Below are 24,084 nucleotides of genomic sequence, written 5' to 3'. Positions count from 1 at the left end.
ATCAAAAAGATGAAAGTAGCTCTCAACAGTGACTTTTATACATCTATAATTAATGTACAAACATCCACATTTTTTTATTCATGGTTTATCCTATAATGCTGAGTGAATTCTGCATGTGTAATTGCATAATTTAGGAGGAAAATCAGGATGTTGTGTATTATAGAATTAAAATGTAAACTGAAATATTTAATGTAAACTATTTGACAGGTTAGCCAGTCTTCTTTGACCCAGTCAAGCAAGTCTGCTGGGTTCTGGTTTGTCCTGTTTCTGAGGTTCTCAGATCTTAACAGCTCACCAGGAGCTCATGCTTCTAGGGTGGAAAATGTCATGAGGGGCTGATCAGCCAATAAGAAGGATTTATTATGTCAGATATATAAGGTTAAAAAAATCTATTCTTTCTTTTTTTAGCGAATCGTCTTTTCAGGGTCAATTATGACAATAAACTATCACTTTGGACTTATATTGGTTTCTCATAACTGAAGCTTTTTCACATTCAAAGCTGTAAATTAAATGATTTCAGTGAATAAAAAGATTTCCATTCAAATTTCATCATATTAATATTGATGTTTATGGATGACATTCAAATAGAAGTTTTGTAAGCATTACAGGTATTGAGATCATGAAAACAAATAACATTGAGCTTTTTGATTATGGAGCATCACCTATGGGAAATAAAGAGGTTAAAAAATGAAAGGAACACTTTGAAAACGCATCAGATTTAAATTTGGGGGGAAAAAATCATGCTGCTGTCCAAACTGACATGGAAAGAGTAATGTGTTATTAACAGGAGGTTTTGTCAAAATAATCAACCCACTGAGGGCTTAATCTGTAGTCACAGAAAGTGCAACTGATGAACTGAGGTGGCAGGCTGGTCCAATTTGCTGAAATGTCATTGCAGCAACTCAAAATGGTACTTTGTAGTAAGTGTAGCTCCCAGGTTCTTGTATGCATGTCTGACAACGTTGGGCATGCTCCTTATAAGATTATATACAGTGTCCTGGAGTATCTCCTCCCAGATCCTGACCAGGGTATCAATGAGCTACTGTCAGTGTTGCAAGTTGGTGGCACCACTGCGTACCGTTGCCACATGAGGCCGGGCATTATCATGCACCAGGAGGAACCCAGGACCCACTGCACCAGCGAAGGGTCTAACAATGGGTCTAAGGATTTCATCCCGATACCTATGGGTGTCATTGTTGACCCTGTTCAGGTCTGTGAGTGCCTCTATAGATTTGCCTCCCCAGACCAACACTGGCCCACCATTAAACCGATCATACCGAACAGTGTTGTAGGCAGCACCACCTGCATCGCGGCTTCTCCAGACTCTCCCATGTCTGCAACATGAGCTCAGAGTGAATTCTCTGTCATCTGTGAACCGAAACCTGCCAATTCTGGTGTCCTGTGGCAAATACCAGTCAAGCAACACAGTTCATAAACTGCCTAAGACCATTAGAACACGGTTTCTAATGGTTTGATCAGAGACTTACACCAGTGGCCCCACTGGAGATCACTTAGAAGGACTTTGGCAGAACTCATCCTGTACGTACTTGTACCAAGGAGCAGAAACTAGTCCTGATGGGTTAAAGGCCCTCCTTTAGTAACCTGTCTTCTGGAATCTCCTCCATGGTTTTGAGACAGAGACACAGCAAACCTGGCAATATTGATAAGTCATTCTGTTGGTTGATGGACTGCTTGTGAAACCTCTGCAGGGTCCTGCTAATGCCTCATGCTACCAAGTAGTGAAACTGGCCCTGATAAGATGCAAAACAACTAAAAAGCAGCCAAAAATATGAGGGAGGAAATATCTGTGGCCTCCTTCCACTAAAGCATTCCTGTTTTTGGGGTTGTCTTATAGCCCCGTTAGTGCTCCTGCTGTTAGTTTAATTAACACCAAAACAGTCGACACCGATAAACAACCCCCTCTTCTACTGAACTGACTAGATCAACAATTTAGAAGTTGATACTATACTCTGATTAAAAAGTGTTCCTTTACCTTTCGAGTAGCATGTGACATAGAAGAACCAACAGAAAGCGTAGGATTTTGAAGAATGTAGTATTTATTGGCAGCTTGTATCTGCGTTAGTTTAAAAACACTCGAAAACTGTAACAACCTATAAAGAAATATTATTTAGATGTGCCGTAAAAGAAAACAGCATCTGTTTCGGTGGTGAAGGAGTCAAATATAAAAAAAAAATAAAATAAAATAAATCTTTAAACTTTGGAAGAGCTTGAAAGTGCTTCAACATTCCTCTGCCGCTCCTGCAAAGGTGCCTGCGCCGGCGCACCTAGACCCCTGGTGATTGTTGACTGAAATGTTATTGCATTTTGTTTGATGAAAACCCACACCTTATTTGCATACGTTTGAGTTCTGAATACCAGCACTCAGGAAACTGTTTTACTTCAGGATATGTTTTAATGAGTCGGTATGAAAGCAGACTCTTCCATTAGAGATCTGTGCACATTATTTGCTGCCTTTATGAGTCTGCCGCACTGACAGCTGAGTTATTTTTCCTCCTGCAATAACGCTTCAATAACATCTTAACCTACTTTGAGCAGATTCAAAAGATACTCAGAGAAGAAACAAACAAGCTGAAGTTTCAGGTGACAAAGCGTTATTTGGGATCAGGAACCAGTATTTTGTACCATTGCACGTCTCATGGAAACTGACATCACACAAAAAAGACAATTCACATGTAAACAAAATAGCTTCTTGTTTTGTTTTTTTTCCCCTATTAGAATGACTTATAAAAGTGTGTGCACCTTCAACTCTTTTCGCTTGAAGGCCATCACTTTAAAACCTGGTTTTAGTGTAATGGATGAGGTTGTTTCTTAATGTTCCCAGCCTGTTTATGTAGCAGGAAATCAAAGATATAGAGGATGTTATTTGAAAATCAATGTCAATTTTATTTTTACTGCCCCTGTAAAAACAAAAAGGCTGACCAAAGTGCTGTACGAGTTGGCTCAAAGGGAAAAAAAAGTCTTCAGTGAGTTTAAGAGATGCAATAAAGTTAAACAATACAACAGAAAATTAAACAAATATATGATTAAATTGAGTAAAAACAAGCAAAAATAACAAAACATTACAATATGAAGAAGCTGATTGGACTTGAATTGAACTCAAACTAAAAGCCAAGTAGAAAGGTGAGTTTCAGATGGGATTTAAAGGAATGTGTAGACTGCAGAGTGAATACCAAGTGGCAGGTTCTTACAGCGTCTAGGGGCAGCTGCTGTAAAGCCTGATCCCCCTGTGTGCTTCACTTTAGACCTCGGCTGCAGGAACAGCATCTGGCTGGATGTTTTTGGGCTTTACAGATTTTTTCTGTTTTTTTGGGTTGTTTTTTTTTTTTTCCGACATACACGTTTCACATTAATAAACAAATTTTAATATCAGCGAAAGATAAGTGACGATCTACAGTAAACCCACTGTGCAGTTTTTCAAATAAGGTTTTTGTTTAATGAGGGGGAAAAAAACATTCAAACCAACCTGGCCCGATGTTAAAAACAGCCCAAGGTCACGTAACTGGTGTAGCATCCTGAATATCAAAAAGCACAGAAGACAGGTAAGAATTAAGGATGTGGAGAAGTCTTCATCAGGGTGAGGTTTTAAAGCAGAATCCCAACCTTTAAACATTTCACAGACCCTTCATCTGGAAATGGAAAGAGTGTGGTACATTTGAAGACCTACAAGACTTTACCGTCAACCTAAAGTGACAGGCAAAGAGAGCAGAAAAGCAGCAAAGAGATCCATGATAGCTCTGGAGGAGCTACAGAGGTCGACAATGACTCACGTGAGAGAAGCCGTTTACAGCAGGACAGTTGGTTGTGCACTTAAGTCAGGCATTTTTAAATTATTAATAAAAATTGTTAAAAAGACAGACACAAAACGTTTCTATTGTCAAGCATAGTAATACCTTTTTTTTTAAAGAACTGTATGTGTATATTCCTACGTGTGTAAGATAATATTCCATGTTGCTTTAATGTTTGCATTTATTTCAGCCCGTCTTGCACCAAAATACCAAGGGGAAAAAAATAACATGGCAATATTTATATAAATATTTTAATTCCTACCTTTTCAGTGGATATATTCTGCTTTAGACGTATTTTACAGCATTTTTTTTTAAATATTGCGCCGCTCGACTCCCGTCCTGTCACGTGATCTGCTCCGGGTTTTCACGGTAATCTCGTAACGTCACAAGTAGGACGTGGATGCGGAAGTGTACGGTCAGCTGTTACAGGTGGACCCCAGGCAGGTGTTCTGTCATAGTACCGCTCATCAGACGAGATGCTGAAGGCGATCATTTTAATCGGGGGTCCCCAAAAAGGTGAGAGTGGGTCTTTCTCTTGTTTTTTTCCCTCCACAGTCGGTCACGGTGGTGTTATTAAAGGGAAGCTAGGCGGCTAATGCTAACATACAGGCTGAGCTTGTTTACATGACTGACGTGGCTTAATGCGAAGACACAGAAAACAAGACGCCTTTTAACTTTAATGACCGCAAGTCTATGCTGTCAACACAGGATTTTTCCACCATTTATATTTACAATTAATCAACTTAAAGTTTTATAATTTGAGTCCTAATGATTTGAAAGTGATCGATGCATTTTTAGGACAACTCCAGCTGAGCTGAAGGGATTTCTGTTCACCTGTAAACCTGAGAACCGATAGTTGTTTATAATAAACTGTGGTGCTTAAACGTAATCGGGTGCTTTCATCGCTTTTTCAGGGACAAGATTCAGACCATTGTCCTTTGAAGTTCCCAAACCCTTGTTTCCAGTGGCTGGGGTCCCCATGCTCCAGCACCACATTGAAGCATGCGTCAAAGTGAGTGACTGTCATCAGCTGTTCTCTGTGTGTGTAGATGTACAGTTGCATCTCAATTAATTAGAATATCAGTCAAGTTTGATGGAAGTAAGTTAATTCAAAAAGTGAAACTCTTGGATTTATTGCACACAGTTGTAAAAACTCAAGGATTTCTGCCTGGGAATTTTTGTGGCTTACAGCTAATGAAAGGAAGGAAAATTTAATGCAAGGAAAATAGTTGTAGGGAGGGATGCTCAGGCAAGAGGGAGTACTGCCACATAATTTTTTACCACATAAGAGTTATTTTTTTCTTTTTAAATGCCCCGCAGTTGATTAAGCATGCAATATTCTAATAGAACAAAGTAGAAAATAAGAAGTTGTAGGTTAAAATAAGGGGATCAGACGATTGCATTAATAAAGGTTTGCAGTTTCCTAACTTTTTGGACCAAAGTCGGTCATATTTAGTTCTAGAAAATGTTTTAGTTGTCCCAGCAACTAAGTTAAAACATAAACTCTTGCTGTATTAAGGCAAGAATGGGAGTCCCCAAGTCTGTATTTCTTTCTTTCTTTCTTTCTTTCTTTCTTTCTATAAAACATCACCCCATATATTTGGCCACACTTATTATAATATTAACATTAAACCAAAAAAGGCTAATAAAACAAAATATACTTTGGGTTGTCAATAACATCTTCCATTTCATGGGATCTAAATTTGTTATTGCAAATCTAACCCTAAAAATTGCAAAAAGTGTCGATCTGCATTAGCTGCATTTCCTCAATGGCCAGATTTATAAGATTCATAAATTGAGATTTTTTTGGGGGGGGGGGGGGGGGTCATTTGTGGTCCAATGGCCACCGGGCCACACTTTGGACATCCCTGTTTTAGAGGATTGTGAAGCAAAGCCCATACAGATTCACATGGAGGGACAACAAACTCCTCTGACATAAACTCCTTTGAGTAATCTGTTATCAAGAAGACAATCGCCTCCATGCCATGTCTCTCTGATATAATAATTATTGAAAAATTAGTGAATGTATCTTGTGAGTTAGATTTTTTTTTTTTTAAATTGAGCAAATCTAATGTTTCAGAGATTTAAAAAGTTATTTCGATGTGTCTGTAAATTTACAGAAGAAAGGCACTCAGGTAAAATGTAACATATCAGCATAATAAATAGCAATTTATACATGTTGGCATAAAAAGGTGATAAATAAGGATTTTTTTGCCATAATTATTCAAATTTCAGTGTATTAATTTATTTATTTTGTTGGGACAGTACACATAATGGGCATTTCTGTAAATATGTCAATATTAGCTACAAAGCTAATTTTCACCTGTAGTCCCTTGTCCAGGTGTATAAGGCCAACAAATACTAAAGTTCAAGTATTTAATAAAACAAAAAAGGTGACAACAAATATAAAAAGTCCTTCATATGTACAAATACTAGTCAAAAGCATTACATGCAGCAATAAATCCCATAGTCCATTATGCGTTTAGCAATAAATATGACAATAAAATAAAACGCAAAATTCATTATTTCAGTTTTGAAGTTACATGTACAAAGGATTTATACTTATATTAGCATTTATTAAAAATATCTTCTAATGATTGTGCTGCAGTGCAACATAAAATAATGTCCCCTTGGCACTGGCCGTTATTATCCTCCCCCACTGACACTAAAGAAAAGCAAGTTGACAGATAAAATATATTCATGATGTCCTGCAGCACAGAAAAATAACTATAGAAAAATTATTGTGCTGTTTCATAAAAATATATATATATATATATATTTTAATAGGGTGTTTGTTCATCTGTTAAATCATTTGCACATATTATTTCATTTAACCAATTTCTGCCATTTAATTATTTTAATTTTGTTTTAAGTTGTACTTTTGGATCCTGTAGCCTCAGAAAGCAAGACCCGGACCCACTGATTAAAATGATCAGACTTTTTCATAATTTTAATAAAGGGACGCAGATCTTGACCAAGGTTGTCCTTTTCTGACAAATCGCCCCGTTTCAGTGAGATTTTTGAAATTCACTTTGATAGGTTTCCATCATGGCTGAGGTAAAAGGAATGTACACCTACAACTATGAAACTATCTTCTAAAGTTATTTAAATCAAACCACAGACCAAGATAGTTTGTTTAATGAAGTAAAAATTAAAAGGCTTGTGACAGAGAAGAGATACCTAAAACCTTAGATAAGTAGAAAAAATGTATAAAACTCTAGAATTAAAACCTTCTTTTTAACAGCTGATGAGTGGAGGTCATTTTTCAGGATGTTCATCTCTTTGCAATTGACCGAAAATTAAATTATACAGCTACAGTGATAAAATATAAAATAAAATATTAATTACAAGGCAAAGGATGTATTCGTGCCCGCTTTAAATTTATTGTGAACTTTTTTGTGTTATCAAATAAGGAAGAACCAGTCCTTCTGTGCCGTAAATCTGCATCTTTGATACGAGGGACCGGGTTTCCGATCCCCTTTACATCAGGAAGGGTATTTGGTGTTAAAATTACTTAGACGGTGTGCAAGTTGTCCTGATTTGCTGTGGCCTAAATAAGGGAGCAGCTGAAAGGACTCGCCTCAAAGAAGGACAGATCTAAACATTTTAAACTTAAAAGGAAAAAAAAGGGTGACCGTGTTAAGCGAATCAGCTTTACCCATCCTAGTCATGATTTGCTTTATAGTATTTGCTTGCTTGTTATACAATATCATCCTGTTCCTCTTCTTCTTCTTTTTTTTTTTCTTGTAGGTACCAAATCTGAAGGAGATCTTGCTCATTGGCTTTTATCAGCCAAATGAAGAACTGAACCGATTCCTGTTTAATGCGCAGCAGGAGTTCAAAATGCCCATCAGGTAAACAAGAGAGCTTTTGCCTTCATCATTAGATAAGTGTAGACAAATAGTGTTGATTTTATTTTATTTTTTCTCAAAAAATGTTTAGGATCTTTTGGAAGTTATTTAAAGTTATCTGAAGAAGGAACTGTGCAACGTTAATGCACCAGCACTGCTACACAATTACAGGTATCCCTTTGTTCTCCACTCTGCACTGCAGGTATTTACAGGAGTTTGCAGCCCTGGGCACTGGAGGGGGCATTTATCACTTCAGAGATCAGATTCTCTCTGGCAGTCCAGAGGCTTTCTTTGTTCTGAATGCTGATGTTTGCTCAGCGTTTCCCCTCGCAGAGATGCTCAGCTTCCAGAAAGAGCACGGGGAGCCAAACAGTTTTGTTATTCTGGGGACGACGGTGAGATTTGACGATTAGCAGCTACCGTTGTTTTGCCCCGCAATTATTAAAAACTTTTCTCTTCCTCCTAATAATGCGGGAAAACTTCTCCCCTCTCAGGCAAACAGGAAGCAGTCCATGAATTACGGCTGCATTGTGGAGAACGAGGGAACAAATGAGGTATTCACTGACCCTTATCTTGTCCGCCAAGCCATTCATCAGTGCTTAAACTTTAAAACACTTTTTTTTTGTTTGTGGTACAGGTCCTGCATTATGTGGAAAAGCCAAGCACGTTTGTTAGCGATATTATCAACTGTGGTATATACCTGTTTAACCCAGAGATCTTCCAGCACATCGGCGCCGTCTTCCAGAAGAACCAGCAGGACATGTTGCTGTAAGTTGTCACACTTCCTCTTTTGTGAAGGCCTGCTGCTGAGACTGCATGTGAATATCATCTTCTCATTCCTTTGGTTCTCTTCATTTGTTTACCTTTTGCCTTTCCTTCCCCTTCATGCCATTTTTTTCTGTTTCCTCACACAATCATCAGCTATCCATACGATGGGTAAGTTATGATTAGGCTGTGTGTTGTGACTTTAGAGCAGCTAGAGTATGCGTTTAGCTATACGTGCGTTACCACTCTGACGTTTGGGGTCACCCAAAGAAATGTCATGCTTTTCCTAAAAAAAACTCACAAAATGTTTACTTCAATGAGTTGCAAAGCTAATGGAAAATATAGTCAAGACATTGACAAGGTTAGAAATAATGATTTGTATTTTAAATGATAATTTTGTCTTTCAAACTTTGCTTTGATCAAAGATCCCTTTATTTATGCAATTACAGCCTTGCAGACCTTTGACATTCCAGCTGTTAATTTGTTGAGGTATTCTGAGGAAATTTTTAATGCTTTCTTTTTTAGATATTGTCATTTTTAAATGTATCATACAAGCGAGATTAAAGCAATGAAGTAAAATAAAAATCTGTGCTATTTTCAGAACAGGCGGTCCTTGAGGGCTACCTGATGGGCACCGTGTTGGTGACCCCTGGTCTAGACCCATAATTGTGATTCCTTTTAATGTTATTTTGATTGAAGAAAATTGTGCTTTAAAAAAAATAAATATAAGGACATTTTTAAGTGACCCCAAACTTTTGATCGGTAGTGTATGTAAGCCATGAAGAAGTTGAGATGGCATTGGTTTCTGTGTGACTAAAGCACCCTTCTGTAAATGAGGCTTTGTGCTTGCTGTTAAAGCTTTTGGCTATAATGTTGTCTAGTATTTTTGGGGGGTAATTCATTATCCACTAACCAAAGTAGTGGATATCTAATTTCTTTTTTTGTTGAAAATTATCCACGAGTTGAACAGATTTTTTTTATTTTTTTTTCTAAATGACAAACAAGCTTGGATCTGTCCAAAGAAAATGACATTTCCCTCAAACAACAAACCTTTCTTATTCGTGCGATTAAGAAATACGGCATTGGGATCTCACAAAACACTGTCCAGTCAGTAATCCAAAAATAGAAAAACTGCAGCAACTTTAAATCTAACAATACATGGCTGTCCACCTCAGCTGACAGGTTGGCAGAGGTGTATGATTGGCTGACAAGCAAAATGCTCTGTGCTATTAAAGTACACCTGCACGTCATCCTGAGCTCATTCTTCCCTTTGTGAAACATGGTGGTGGCAGCACCATGATGAGGTTATCTTTATCTTCAGCAGCGGCAGGCGAGATGTTCAAGGTTAACGGGGAAGATGGATGGAGCTAAAATAAAGACCATTTCTGGAAGAAAACCTGTTAGAGGCTGCAAAAGACTTGAAACTGGGATTAAAGTTCAGCTTCCAGCAGAACAATGACTGCAAACACATCGCCAGAGCTAAAACTGAAATGGTTTAGAATGGCCTAGTCAAAGTCTAGGCCAAAAGTCCAATTAACACTTTAGCCATACTACACATTTTCTGATTTTACCCATGATCCCCAGTCAGGGAAAAAAGCCTGCGTCATTCTGCACTAGTTGTAGTCAATCAGCAGTCGGGTGATTTGGCAAAAAACATCTTTTAGCGTGAGAGGAGGTAAAGACTGGAGTCTAACCCACCTTCAGTCACAGTCAAACAAACATGTTTGAGTTTTCTGAGGCGGCTCTGGTGTGTCTGCCCATTAGCCATTGAAAAAAATATATGCTGAAACGCATCTGCTGTACACTAACTTATTTTTAAAACTTTATTTTTACCTATACAGCGTTATGAACATAAATGCACAGCAGTGGGGACAATACCAACTACACCTAAATAATTTACCGTAACGTAATGATGAAAAACAAACAAAACAACACAGATATACTCTGATATTCTTTTTTTATTATTTAAAAAAAAAAAATTTCTTTTCTTTTTTTTATAATAAAAAATACTCTGACATTCAAGTAATAATATTACAGTAGATAATGAAGGGCCTTGTTGAAATGGGGCAAATTGACCAGCAGGAGTAGATTTGTTTGGCCTGGCGTAGCAACGTTGTGACCCTGTAGCATTCCCGTGATCCTGGATGTCTTTTTGCTTTATTCTAAGTTTTAGAACATTTTACCCCTCAATCACTAAACGCCCGCAGCTTTTTACACATGCTAAAACACCCACACTGATCTCACAATCGGTACACAAAGGACATTTAAGTAATCTCAAGAAAAGTCAACCCGGACCATGAATAATTCACCTGCTAACATCAATAGACCTTAACTCAACATGGGTGCTGAATCAGCAAACATCAGAGATTCTTGATAGAAATGAGAAGGCCTTTACTGCAGTCTCTCAGGGACTGCTCCGCTTCTTCTCACATCAACTCATCTCTTAGTAGGCCTTCGATTATGGGTGCAATCCTTTTTAGAATATTCTTTTTCATCAATATTTAAGACTCTGTTTGATCTTTAGGGTCCCACAATGCACCAAACCAGAGACCCTGATTAATACGGAGAATACAAAACTCTTCTTTAAGTTAAGTAATGATCTTTGGTTTCAGCCCAGCACATACGCCATCAAAGTCTCCTGTTTTTTTTTGCCTCTTAATTTAAATTACAGGCTAGATGATAATTTAACCATATCTGCATTTTGTGTAAAGAAGAAAACTGTATTTTAGAGTAGGGCTGGGCTATATAGACCAAAAATAATATCTCAATATTTTTAGGCTGAATCCCGATATAAGATATGTATATCTGTGTTTTTCTTTTCATAAAGTAATAAGAAAAAGGCATCTTAGAATCAAAGCTTTATCCACATATACATAAAAGTATAATTATAACATAAGATAGACCATCTCGATATAAACAATATAGTCTCATCTTGTATCTCTTTAAAAAATCTCTTTTTTTTTAAATCTTGATATATTCCTGAAAAGGTAAAAGAAAACTAGATAATTTCCTTAATGGATAGTTTTTTGTTTGCAAGTTATAGTTTAAAATCTGTTAGGACACGGGTGAACATTTTGAGCCAAAGATTCCTGCACGTCCCCTGCCTCTTCATTTTATACATTATGATGATGATGATAATAATATTAATATTTACCTTTGGTGGATAGTTTTTCTATTTACCAAATTACATGTATATAAATTTAGGTGTTCTTGAATTAATGGCTGTTTTTCAAACACAGCAGAACTACAACACATAGCCGGTTTCACTGAAGCATGTATCCCCAGCTTTACATGGCATGCTTCACGCCTCCTTTGTTTTTGTTTTGTTTTTTTTCTTTTCAGTGATTGCTTTATATCACCACATTCAGGCATGTCACAGCTACTTTGACATTTTTCAGTCGGTTTCTTTGTTTCGATGAAGACCTTTTATGAACTCATGTTTTTTTTTAGAAAACACAAATGCAAGAATTGTTTGAGAAACATTCTGTTTTCTTGTGGATGAGTCTTGAGGACTTTGGTTGATACCTAAAATATCAACTTATTTGAAGTTGCAGGTGTAGGAGAAATTCAAAGGAACATGTGTGGGTAGGGCTCCAAAACTATCTTTAGCCCAGGGGCCCGCATCGTCCTCAATCCGGCCCACATTACTCTTTTGTGGGTTTATTCCTAAACTTTCTGTTTTTACTACACGTGTTTTAAGTTCTCAGTGTGACAATCTGTTTTGTGCAGAGAGGAGCCGACCAACGGCTGGCACCGAGCAGAGGCCATCAGGCTGGAGCAGGACATATTTACCTCCCTGGCAGGACAGGGCAAACTCTATGTGTACAAAACCCTCGGCTTCTGGAGCCAGATTAAATCTGCAGGGTGAGCGACGCATTTTTACCTTCAACGTCAAGTACAGCGTGATCGTGGTGAACCAGCCAACGCACCCCGATGTGTCGCCTCGACATTTTACTGAAGACAAGAGAATCGCATTTGTCGCCTTTTGTTTTTATCTGCTGTTTTGTTGTGTCTCATAGGTCTGCAATTTATGCCAGTCGATTGTATCTCAATCAATATCACACAACTCACCCTGAAAGACTGGCCTCCAACAAAGAGGGTGGACCCAGAATAACTGGTACGCTTCATAAACTCACCCTACATTGTCTCCCCCCCCCCCCCCCCCACGAATATCGACTTGTACAAGTCAACTAACACTCGCTTTCTTTCTGTCCAGGTAATGTCTATATTCATCCCACAGCCAATATTGATCCCACTGCTGTGGTAAGAACTCTGAACAGAAACAGCAAACCTCTGTTTGAATAAAGCAATGTAACTGTAGCCAAGAAAAGATTAAATAAAACCAAGGCGGACCCGGTTATATTGGGGGTCGAAGGGAAACGTAAACATGAGGAGCCCTAATTTTCTTACCATGTCATTAAAATTTAACCTGTCTTTGACCGAGACCTACTGGTTGCTTGTTGTTGCTACAAGTTTATCTTATCTTTTTAGTTTACAGTTGCTGTCATCTCCCTTGTTAGCCTTTTGATTTTTAGAGCTAAGAGATCTTAGTCAGAGGTGGACGATTTATTTTCTCAGTCACACGAGACTGTAGTTGAGCATGGCTAAACTTGATTGAAAGATGTTTTTTAGTTCTGGTTGTTTTTAATTGCCTACTGGTTACAGTGCTCAGTTTTACTGAAAAATAAAGTCCAACATTCCTGGGTGACAACCTAAACTTTCCATCTTTCGCATCAAGACCCCAACAGGCTGAATATCTTATTGACAAGCAGACTGGATCCATGAAAAGTGGAAATAATCTTTGCAATATTATCACATTAAGGCTGTGGTGATGTTATATACCATACAGCCCTTACTTAGAAGTCCACATGTTGCTAAAAATTCTGTATTCTTGAACAGTCTTTGCATGAGAGTGCTATGGCGCGTGTAATCTGGCCAAAAGTGCCACCAAATTAGAGATCAGCAGCTGTCACCTTCAAAATAAAATCTGTTTTTTTTCCCCCCCAAAGTAAAGCCAACATATGCATAGTTGTCTGCAGGATTAACTACTGTGTTTTAAAATCCCCATGTCTGAGCTAGAGCTTTGTTGCTTTTAACTTATTCCAGGTGATGACAGGGTTGCAAATTTTAGTAGTTAAAAGCACTTTGCTCTCACAATGTTCTTTGAAATAAAGTTAATGTGGACTATTGTGTAAATTAAGCTTTAATTAAATTTATTAGGGGGCTAGAATGGCTTTTTAATGTACATCTGTTTGGCATGTTGTGTTTATGATCATAAAAAACACACTTTTAAGTCTAATTTCATACCTTGAAGGGCTATTTGAGTCACTTACTTATCTTGACTAAAATTAAGGGTGTCTGAAATGGTAAATACATGCTTGTAAAAAATATATTTTTTAAATTCACACAGCAACTATTGTACTTAAAAGTGTTATTTTACATACATGTCTTAATTTTAAGGGGCCGTTTTGATACATTTACTAAACTGGGGTATCTGTTACAGGAATCTATTTATCCGCTTTTTCCGTTTAAACTGAACATACATAAATTCCAGTTTAATCCTGATGCAGTCAAATTCAGTTCATCATTTAATGGCTACTGGTGAAAACTTACCTGGGAAGCCCATTGAGTCATTGACTGCTGAGTAAACACATGGAGAGTGGAGAGAAGTTTCCTCTGTTTTAGTAGAAAATAGACATCTAGTGAAGCTCTGAGTATGAACGGCCTCTGCCAAAAATTACTTGGTTTGAGAGGACAGGAAAGAGTCACAAAAACACAGAAGTGCTGGACAAGATTTATTATTTTTTTTAATCTAGACCTTTCCTATTGTATTATATGAAACCTGAAAATCAGAGTTCCTGAAAAATAAAAGGCCTATTTGCATTGGTTTTTATCTTAAATTAGAACCTTTTCCTTTAGTTTGACACTTAAACAACTGGAATTTATTATTATTTACTTCCTTTTTGTAAGTTACTGTAGAAAAAAATGCACATAAAATTTACCCTTTTAGTTCCAGGTTTTAACCTGGATCCTGGATTCTTGGGTTGGATTGAGATGCCAAAAATAAACAATTGAAATTCTTACATAATATTAATTTTATTCTAAGATTATTGATTCTAAAAAAATAATAATAATAATTTAAAATTATCTCTATTTATTATTGTATGATCCAAGATCTTTTAAGACCTTGTTCAGATGAGGGGGGGGAACCCTATGGTGCAGCTTTCTACCACAGCTAGTTTCAACACTGTGTAGTGATTTGTGAAGAAAAACATTAACCTTAGAGGTTTGATGATGATGCATCCTGGAGAAGTGTGGAGTTTTGAAATGGAAAGCTAGTAGGGGGCACTGCTCTGTGGAAAAAAATAGGAAACCAAAGTCCACCTGGTAATGGCAGCAATTTCAAATCTCACATTTTTTGAAAAAATGAGAAGTATGATTTGGAACAATCAGACTATTTCAGATACCCTCAATACTAATATTGTTTAAAAAACAAAAAAAAAAAAAAAAAAAAAACCTCTTGCATCACTGTATAACTGGGACTGAAAGCCCAGTGCAAGAAAATGGGAACAGTCTGTTATTTGAAACAATCACATTGAATATGTCTGAAAGGTTTGATTTGAACTTAAAGACGTGAGAAGTTGGGGAAATGTGGTGTAAAGATTTCCATTATGTGTTAATTTGGCTTGCCATACTTTCCTTGACAGAATGCTTGTCACACAGCAACTAATTAAGCTAGACAATAGGGCTGCAAAATATTAGAAAAGCTTGCGATGGCAATAATATTGCAACCACCATATTGATAACCATAAATGTCTATTTTCTTCTTCTCTCTTTCTCATCTGACCTGCAGCATTTTGAATGTCAATTTTGTCCGGTGTCAGCATCAGCCACCCAGACACTGTCCTGCTGGTTAAATATTACATTAGCTTGCAAAATGCAGGTTCATCACACCTGGAATATGTTAGCAAACAATTATTGGACCCCAAACTTACAATATGAATATTGCATACGCTAATAATGAGGGGACGATATATTTGCAATATATTGAGCAGCCTTACTACACTGGAACTGTCTATTTCATTGTGGTTTTTATAAAAGGGAGGGAAGTGAAGGTGTTTCTTCACGTAGTAATACTAAATGATAATACTTAGTGATCGTTTCTTCCTCTTTTGGGGCCCCTGGTTACTTGCTTACCTTTCCCCGATGATCGAGTCTGCCTCTGAGATGATTAATAAACTTTCTACATGGTTGTACAGTGAACTGTTGCAATTGTGTATTCTTGTCTTAATGAAGGATTTAACTTCCTTTCTTGAGAGGAGTTCAGGTTCTGCAGTTGTTTTAAAAATACTTTTGTATTTTCTTTTCTTTGCAGTTAGGCCCTAATGTCTCTATCGGCACCGGCGTGACGATCGGTGCTGGGGTCAGAGTTCGAGAGTCGATTATACTTCATGGTGCAAACCTGCAGGTAAGTTGTTAGTTGTTGTTTATTTTACCATTTTTACCATTTATTATTTTGCTAATAAGTAAAAATGTTAAATTCTGTTAAAATATTAAGTTGACTAAAGGGGAACCTGTTTTCTCATTACCTGGCATCCTTCCATTTTAGAGCTAACGTTATCTCTCCTTCGCATGTGACATCCCTAAAATTTATCATCGCACTCCTCTGTCTCCAGAAATATTGTTGTCACCACCTCTCACAAAGTTGCCGTGGCTAATGATGTTTTTTTAGGCTGCTATAATTTAATCCCGTCTCCTCAGAAGACCGGGGGCCATTTAAACTAAATTTATGCTGCTGCTGATGGTTTATTGGTTTTCTTCGCATAAAGCCTATGAAGAAATATTCCTAGTTAATGTTTACATCTAAATAAACACTCCCTGTTTGATGTCTTAGTATTGTTTCACAAAGCTTTCTGGATATCTAAACCACATTGATGTTTCAACGTATCAACTGTTCTTGAATCCTTGATTACAAAAGATTTTTACCTTCCTATGTTTTTTTGTCTTTTTTATTACATTTGGTCTTTTTTTTCAGGATCAGTGCTGTGTTTTGAACAGCATCGTGGGATGGGATAGCACCATCGGCAAGTGGGCGAGAGTAGAGGGAACTCCCAGCGACCCAAACCCCAACGATCCCTTCGCAAAGATGGACAGCGAGACGCTCTTCAGAGACGGAAAGCTCACGCCTTCTATAACTATTCTTGGTAAGTTTTAATGCAGCTGCATCATAGTGGTATGGGAAGACCATCTGTGGCGGACAGAAGTTTAAAAACTGAAACTGCACAATCACTGTGAGTCATTCAGCTTTTCTTATTCCACCGTTGGTAGTGGAGAAAATATCTGTTTCAGCTCAGCCCTTTGTTCTCCCGAGTTTTGCATGTCACCTAATCAATAAGTTCACGGCTACTTCTTCTTTTTGTTTTAATATGTTCTTCCCTGGTGAAGATTCTCAGTCATCCAGATCATATTGCAAGCTTTATAGTACTGACCAACAAATTCCTTGTAATAGCTTAGATGACATGCAAATTGAACCGAAACAGGTCCACCCCCTTAGTAATTGGGAGTCGTTAAGGTGAACAAATTGAACCTGTTTCGGTTCAATTTGCATGTCATCTAAGCCATAACAAGGCCTTTGTTGGGCAATATTATAAAGCTTGCAACTCCACACTACTCCAGACATTTTGAACTGAGAAAGCTTTCTGGATAGGAAGCGAATCGCCTTCAAACATCGAAAAAAAGTCCAGTTGTTTTTTTGTTTTTGTTTTTTTACTTTTTTGGACTTCCCTCTGGTGTTTTTAATATTCGGTGTCTCTCAGGCTAAGAACAGGAGCATTGACGGAGAACACAAGGTTCAAAATTAAAGAATGTTGCAGCTAAAATATTATTCCAGTACTTTGGGTATACTAAAAGGAAGTCATTTGAAGATTTGTCTTCTAAGCGGAGTAAACAGACTGACTGCTGCACAGGCTCTGCTACGCCCTGAAATCTATTTATTTGTATTGCCTGCTCAGCACAACTATGGTTTTGATCTGCAGAGAGGAAAATGCCGGTGGAACACAGTTCCCACCTCTGTGTGGAGGTTTGCCAGCTTCGTGGAGCTTTGCCCTGTGTTCAGGTCAAAGTGGAAATTAGTTCAACTCTGACCATAGTGGCAGATAGTCCCAGAAATCCACCAAACTGCAGAAAGCAGCCAGTCAGTGTGGAAACGGAGCTGGCTCTTTGAATCGTTGGATCTTATCATCATTTTCTCTCTGTCTTTTTTCCTTCTCCTCTCTATCTCACTATAACAGGTTCAGTCCTATTGTCGGTTTTAACACAAGGGAAAGAAAAATGCAGCTTTGCAGATGAAACACTACCATTGTTGTCTTATTTAGAAAACTCCCACAGAACGCAGCTCCGTGGGTTTCACCTCAGACTTCCACTGAGAGCTCAACAAATGCTGCTTTCTGCCTGTAATTGTGAAGCGGAAGGAAAAGGGAATCGTGTTGATTTCGTAATGTTTTCTTTTTTTTTTTCTTTTTTTACAAACAGGACCTCTTGTGAGTTTCTTTACAACAATAGCTTTCTTCTAATCGCTTTTCACTAAGAGCCAGAATTGTGGAGTGCATGACAACTGTAACGTAGGCGTGCACCTGAGCTGCCGATCTTTGCAGCTCCTCCTGTTCTCCTAGCCCGGTCTGTCAGTTTAGCCAACCATGTTGTTGTACGTTTGCAGATGGTGCCATACTCTTTCTGTTTATGGATTTCATATCTTAGTTCTCTGGTGTAAAAACCAGGTTAGTAAAAACAAACAAACAAAAAAGAAAGGAACAACCCTCTCTTATATTCAGATGTTCATGCTGCCTATGTCCTCATAGCTCTAAATAATCCATTTTATAATCCACGGAATGAGCGATGGAGAGAAAAAGTGATGTTTTAAGCGTTTCATACAGGTCAGCTCAGAATCGTGCTCGGCGAACCGCTCTAATACCCTGCTTCTGTCTTCGAGCACGCTGGGTTGTGTTCCTCCTCACTCCAAGTGCGGTCCGCTGGCTGCCTCCTCAGCGGTTGGACACTAACATTCAGCATAACAAGCAGTCTATTATTATCTATACTTCATCCTAAGTTATCACACTTTAATACACAAACATTGGTGAGGGAAAACTTAGTGAGAGAGTTAATTTCTCATCCACATTAGGGGAAAATATTTCAGCAATTTTCTTGACTTTGTCCTTGATATGACCTCTAATCAGCATCTGGGTCACATGATCTGTGAGATGAGGGATATGTCGATGAGGCCTTTGTTATGCTGTCACGCACATGCAACCAAGGGGTATTTAAGTGTAATGTTGAAGTAGAATCAGGAATAGAATACAATCTGATCAGATTTTTATCACATGCAATGTTGCTCAACAGAATCCTCAACTGCATAGCAATGGTACAGTAGATTGAATAATACACATGACTAAGACATTATTGTTTCAGTTGTACAGACAAGGTGGTCTCCCCTGTAGCAACTCTAGCATCTTCTCCTGCATAATAATGCCAGGCATCTGTGAATCTGGCCTTCAGCTGCGTGCCAAACTCCTGAAATGTCTTCTCTGGAATCTGCTGAGCATGGATATGATCCTGCCAGCTTCTTCCATATGTGCCCCATCTTATGTTTAAGTTTTTCTTCTCCTTTTAGCAGCTTGAAATGTTCTTGTTTCTCTTTTTTTTCTTCATTTTGAAGTTTCCTTCTCAGGACCCGCTTATGTGCCCTACAACAGGAACTGACTAATGATGTCAGAGTAACTTATACTTAAGAACTAAAGTTATCTCATTAGTTTTGATACAGCAGAACAGGAGAGAAGTATTATCATCAGAGAATTTTTTATTTTTTTTTTGCACCAGACCGTAATACAGGTAATTGTAAAGAAACGTAAAAATTTTTTTTTTTTTAAACAAAATCTTTTTTGGTTGCATTAAAGAAATAATACGTCAACCTTCCAATTTTCTTTGTATTGTAATTGATACGTTAGAACAAAAAAAAATGTCCTTGTGTTTCTGCATATTTATATAAGGTGTGTAAAATATATTTATTTGTATGTTGTAAATTGTATGTTCAGAAAAGAAACTGACTTTGTTGAAGAGGTAGAGGTCTCAGAAATATTTATTTAAAAAAAAAAAGATGCATTTGAAGTTGCAAGGTTAAAGCTCGTTGCCTTGTCTCCTCAGGTTGCAACGTGACCATTCCCTCTGAGGTGATTGTACTGAACTCAATTGTGCTTCCACACAAAGACCTGAACCGCAGCTTCAAAAACCAAATCATCCTCTAGTACCTGCCTCAGTCCTGTTCCAGTCACCGACGAAGGACGCTGCTGGCCAACCCCTGGCACCGATGGAGAGATGCTGTACATAAGATGTTTAAAATGAATATGGAAAGCCTTCATTAAACTGTTTTTGAAAGATTGGCGTTTATAAGTTTGTCCTCAAGATTTTATGCAACACTGGGTATCAACAACATTAGATGGAGGTAAATCATGCATGTTGATTCACCTTGAAAAGTGCTGTCATGCCAGTGATTTTCATCAGGTTGTTTTTTTTTTTATCATCTTCCCTCAACTGTAAAATTACTTGAGACGGGAGCATTCGGGGTCAGCTGTGTTGGGCCTCGCAAGGTTATCCTTGGCAATTTTCATTTGTCAACCTGAATACAAGAAGCGGAATTATTCAAAATTCAAAGGAACCTCTGGTGTTTTAAATATGTGATAATATTTTTGTTCCCCCCCCAAACATCCTTATTGGTCTCATGAAATTGACTGCCATCGAAATAAATCAGCAGGATTGAAAACTTGCGCTGTAATCAAGTCGTATTGCCGCGCCAAATGTGAACTTGCTCCACCTCTCTGCCATGCATACTTAAGCAGTGCCTTTGCAATCACTGGAGAAGCTGCTCCAATTTATTAATTCGGCTTCTTCAACATTTACTTATTAAGCCCTCGAGCTCTCGTGATCACTTTTGTTCAAATTAGTGCAACAAGAGTCTCTTAGAGATGAAAATTGTGGTGCTGGAGCAGCTGCATAATGTTATAATCAGGAATTTTTTCTACATGTTAATGTACAGTATTTTTCGTATGTTGATTTGAGGCTGGATTTCTAACAGCGTTGGCTCATCTTAGTCTGTATTAGTTTGTAGTATTCTCATTAACGCAGCTAAAACCGTAAATGCTCTTAACATTTGAGGCAATCCTAAAAGTCATTAGACTTCCCTCTCCCATCACTGTTGAACTTTCTGTTCACATATGACGTGTGAATAAAAGTACACGTATAGAGCAATTACCAGTAATCGGAAAGAAGGGCAAACAGCAATGCTAAGAAATTTTAACTGTTGAAAACATATTAATCAGTTTTATTTTTCTTGTTTTTGAATCAACTCTTTAAAAAAAACACTTATATAATTTTTATAATTATTATAATTTTACAAATGTTCTCTGTTCATTGTTGTCCCCAGGCAATGATGTGTTACTGACAACCCATTTCTGAAATCGGCTAAAAGAAATGCAGTTTTACCAATTTTATATATTGTGAGAAACAATGGTGCAACTTCCTTCTCTAGTTGAGGATACTAAGAAAATGTCTGCATCTGAATAGGAGTAATTCATGTGCGTCTTAAACAATATCTAAAATAAATTTCTGTAACTGTTGAAATGTGAGTTTGCCCATGACTGTGTAGGAGAGGGTTCTGCAACCTGCGACTCTTTGGAGCTTTCACAATGGTTCTAAATGTGCTTTTTATTTTTATTTTACTGTTTTTGGTTATAGATGTAATGACAAATGCCGGTTTTAACAATTTATGGAGTAATCACACTATATTTCTAAAACAGAATGAAACCAAAAGTACCGGTAATATTTTTTCTTGTCATTAGGTTGGAAACTAGTTGTTTTCTTCCACAAATAATGTGCCATAGAAGAGAGTTTAGTCATTATCTTTTGAAAAAGTTTAGTTTTCTTTATTTTAAAACCTAAAAAAGGAAATGGTGGTTCTTTAATAAGTCTTTCTCCTGCATATATTGTTAAATTGAGTTGTCATTTTATCATGAAAAGCTGTCTCTAAACCAGTTTATTTAGCTGGTCTGAGGACAAAAAACACTTTGAATTTTAAAGTTTGCATATCCATGGATATAGGGCCTAGACCACAGCATAACATTTGTGTCAAAATCCCTTTTTAATTGGTCTTATGTAGGGTGATTATTCTCATTTTCCATAAAAACTAAGTTTCAGATTGTCATGAGATGTAATCCATAAATCAAAATCAATGTGCCACACAACAGCTTTTCTTTTCCTTTTATCCACCTCTCTTTTAAAACATTCAGACACCAACTAAAAGTCATGTTTCTATGAGACCCAAGGAGAGGATTTCCTTGATCAGTGGGCCAATGAGGCAAATCAGCCACCTAGTAACAATTGGGTTGATGGGGAAAATTATCCTGATATTGACAATGCCCACGATATATAAGAAATGCTCTCTGTCGTTACTTTGCTAATCAAAATTAGCCTTACCTTCATTGAAGTATTTCATGTTTTGTAAATAGTTTATTACAGTATAGTTTCATACATATTTCTGAAATTACTGGTGTGATGTGTAGTTTAAAAAAAGTAAAGAAAACAAACAATTTTTGTATGCAAGATGATATGTATTGTAAATAATTTCTAAAACTTGAGTTATATATTGTACAATTACTGATATGGTCCAAAGTTAGAAATAGAAGGTGATGCAGGGTTCAGGGGCTGTAGTTGTGCTGGTTGCTGCGGCATCAGCTGGACCATCATCTGCATCAGTCGCATCTCATGTTCCTGTTGCTGTTTTCTCACTCTCTCTTCAGCCTGTTAAAATAAAAAGCATATTAATTTACGTCCATGTGAAATATAAATACATTACAATTTTTGAGTTATTAAATAAATGCATTCTTACTTGAAGTCGGTTTCTTTCTACTTCTCGTATCAGGTTTAGGTGCTGTTCATGCTGCTGTTGTTGGTGGCGTTGGACCGACTCCTGCTGTTCTTTAAATGCTGCCAACCAGCGGTCATCAGAATGTCTTTGAGCATTTATGAATGCCTCTATTGTACTATCTAGGGCTTCTACTAATTTGCTCTTCCTCCTGGTTTTAACATTTACTTTATGAGCCTCAGCAGCAGGAGTCTCATCAACAGGAAATTCAGCAACGCGACTTCCTCCTGGCTCTTCAGAAATAAAACTAGCTATTGACCCATTCATAGATAGTTCATCATCCATCTCTGTAACAAAAAAGCAAAAACAATTAATAAATACTTAATTTGAAAAACATGGTCACTCTTTCAATTTATTTAATTTACATGTAGAGCTACTTCATTAAATGCCGCATTATAAGAGTGAAAATTTATATGTTTAAATTTGATAGATATAAATAATATAAAGACTGAATATGACACATTTTGTAATGGCAGCAAATTTTGCCATTTTAATACTAATACTGTAAAAAAAAAAGTTGTTGAAGCATACATGTGGAAATGGTGTAGAGAGCCTACTTACCATCCTGTGTGCTGTTCAGGTTCTCACGCTGCTCCTCGTGGTTATTATTATTATTATGCTTAGCGCTCTCCAACATCGCCTGGATAGCGTCCTCCGCCCAAACTGTAATAACAGCCTCAGTCTCGGCGTCATCCCAGGTCGCACCACGCACTTTTGAAGCCATCTTCAAAATGTAGCGTGGAGAAGATTACGGTTGTTGTTTACAGTTCTTCTTCTTCTTCTTCCTCTTCTTCTTCTGTTTTACGGTGGTTGGCAAGCTACTACCGGAGGGGCATTACCGCCACCTACTGGAATGGAGTGTGAATCGGGACGTGCAGCAGCCAGACACGCTGGAAAAAAACCGCGGACAGCTGACTGGCATGACGCGGTCTGCTCATGCGCTTTTCGTTATCAGATAACCGGGATAAAAAAAAAAAAAAAAAAAACAGGCCGAGGGTCTGTCTCATTCCGAATACTTCCGTCACCACTTACTGCCGTAGTGCCCACTTTCGATCGTTAGTATTGTTCCAAAAGGAACACTTATGTTAAAAACGCTTACCGGAAATGACGGGATGACGTGACGAACGCAACACACGTGAACGCGAATTTTCAGCCCGCCAAAAATATATGCCAGCTTCTGCAGCCGATGAAGATCAGTGCCTCCAAATCCGAGACCATGGTCTTGAACCGGAAAAGGGTAGAGTGCCTTCTCCGGATTGGGGAGGATGTCCTGCCCCTAGTGGAGGAGTTCAAGTATCTTGGGGTCTTGTTCACGAATGAGGGGAGGATGGAGCGGGAGATCGACAGGCGGATTGGTGCAGCGTCTGCTGTGAAGCGGGCGCTGTACCGATCCGTTGTGGTGAAGAGAGAGCTGAGCCAAAAGGCGAAGCTCTCGATTTACCGGTCGATCTACGTTCCTACCCTCATCTATGGTCACGAGCTCTGGGTCGTGACCGAAAGAACGAGATCCCGGATACAAGCGGCTGAAATGAGTTTTCTCCTTAGTGTGTCTGGGCTCTCCCTTAGAGATAGGGTTAGGAGCTCAGTCATCCGGGGAGGACTCAGAGTAGAGCCGCTGCTCCTCCACGTCGAGAGGAGCCAGTTGAGGTGGCTCGGGCATCTGGTCAGGATGCCTCCTGGACGCCTCCCTGGT

At 38.0% G+C, this 24,084-nt stretch overlaps 2 protein-coding genes across 3 annotated transcripts; one reads left to right on the top strand and one right to left on the bottom strand.

Annotated features, from left to right (window-relative positions):
• The first annotated feature begins 4,181 nt into the window (after positions 1-4,181).
• On the top strand, positions 4,182-19,852 carry gmppaa (GDP-mannose pyrophosphorylase Aa). 2 transcript variants are annotated; one of them, XM_012854600.3, is made up of 13 exons: positions 4,182-4,322; positions 4,721-4,818; positions 7,557-7,660; positions 7,860-8,052; positions 8,152-8,211; positions 8,295-8,425; positions 8,579-8,593; positions 12,152-12,286; positions 12,442-12,539; positions 12,639-12,685; positions 15,798-15,890; positions 16,458-16,626; positions 19,619-19,852. In XM_012854600.3, exons 1-13 carry the CDS (start codon positions 4,283-4,285, stop codon positions 19,717-19,719), a joined length of 1,284 nt encoding a protein of 427 aa, XP_012710054.2. In that variant the 5' UTR covers positions 4,182-4,282; the 3' UTR covers positions 19,720-19,852. The 2 variants fall into 2 exon arrangements, with proteins under 2 accessions (XP_012710054.2, XP_012710068.2); XM_012854614.3 differs by lacking the exon at positions 8,579-8,593.
• A 1,708-nt stretch (positions 19,853-21,560) lies between these two features.
• Positions 21,561-23,211, bottom strand: LOC110367119 (alpha-protein kinase 1). Its single transcript, XM_021311801.2, has 3 exons — positions 22,953-23,211; positions 22,356-22,678; positions 21,561-22,267 (listed from the first exon to the last, which is right to left on the bottom strand). The coding sequence occupies exons 1-3, from the start codon at positions 23,113-23,115 to the stop codon at positions 22,121-22,123; spliced, it is 633 nt and encodes a 210-aa protein (XP_021167476.2). The 5' UTR covers positions 23,116-23,211; the 3' UTR covers positions 21,561-22,120.
• Positions 23,212-24,084: the final 873 nt, after the last annotated feature.

This window comes from Fundulus heteroclitus, chromosome 7 (assembly GCF_011125445.2).
Source record: "Fundulus heteroclitus isolate FHET01 chromosome 7, MU-UCD_Fhet_4.1, whole genome shotgun sequence".
NCBI lineage: Eukaryota > Metazoa > Chordata > Actinopteri > Cyprinodontiformes > Fundulidae > Fundulus > Fundulus heteroclitus.
This window is presented reverse-complemented; position numbering and strand designations above follow the sequence as displayed.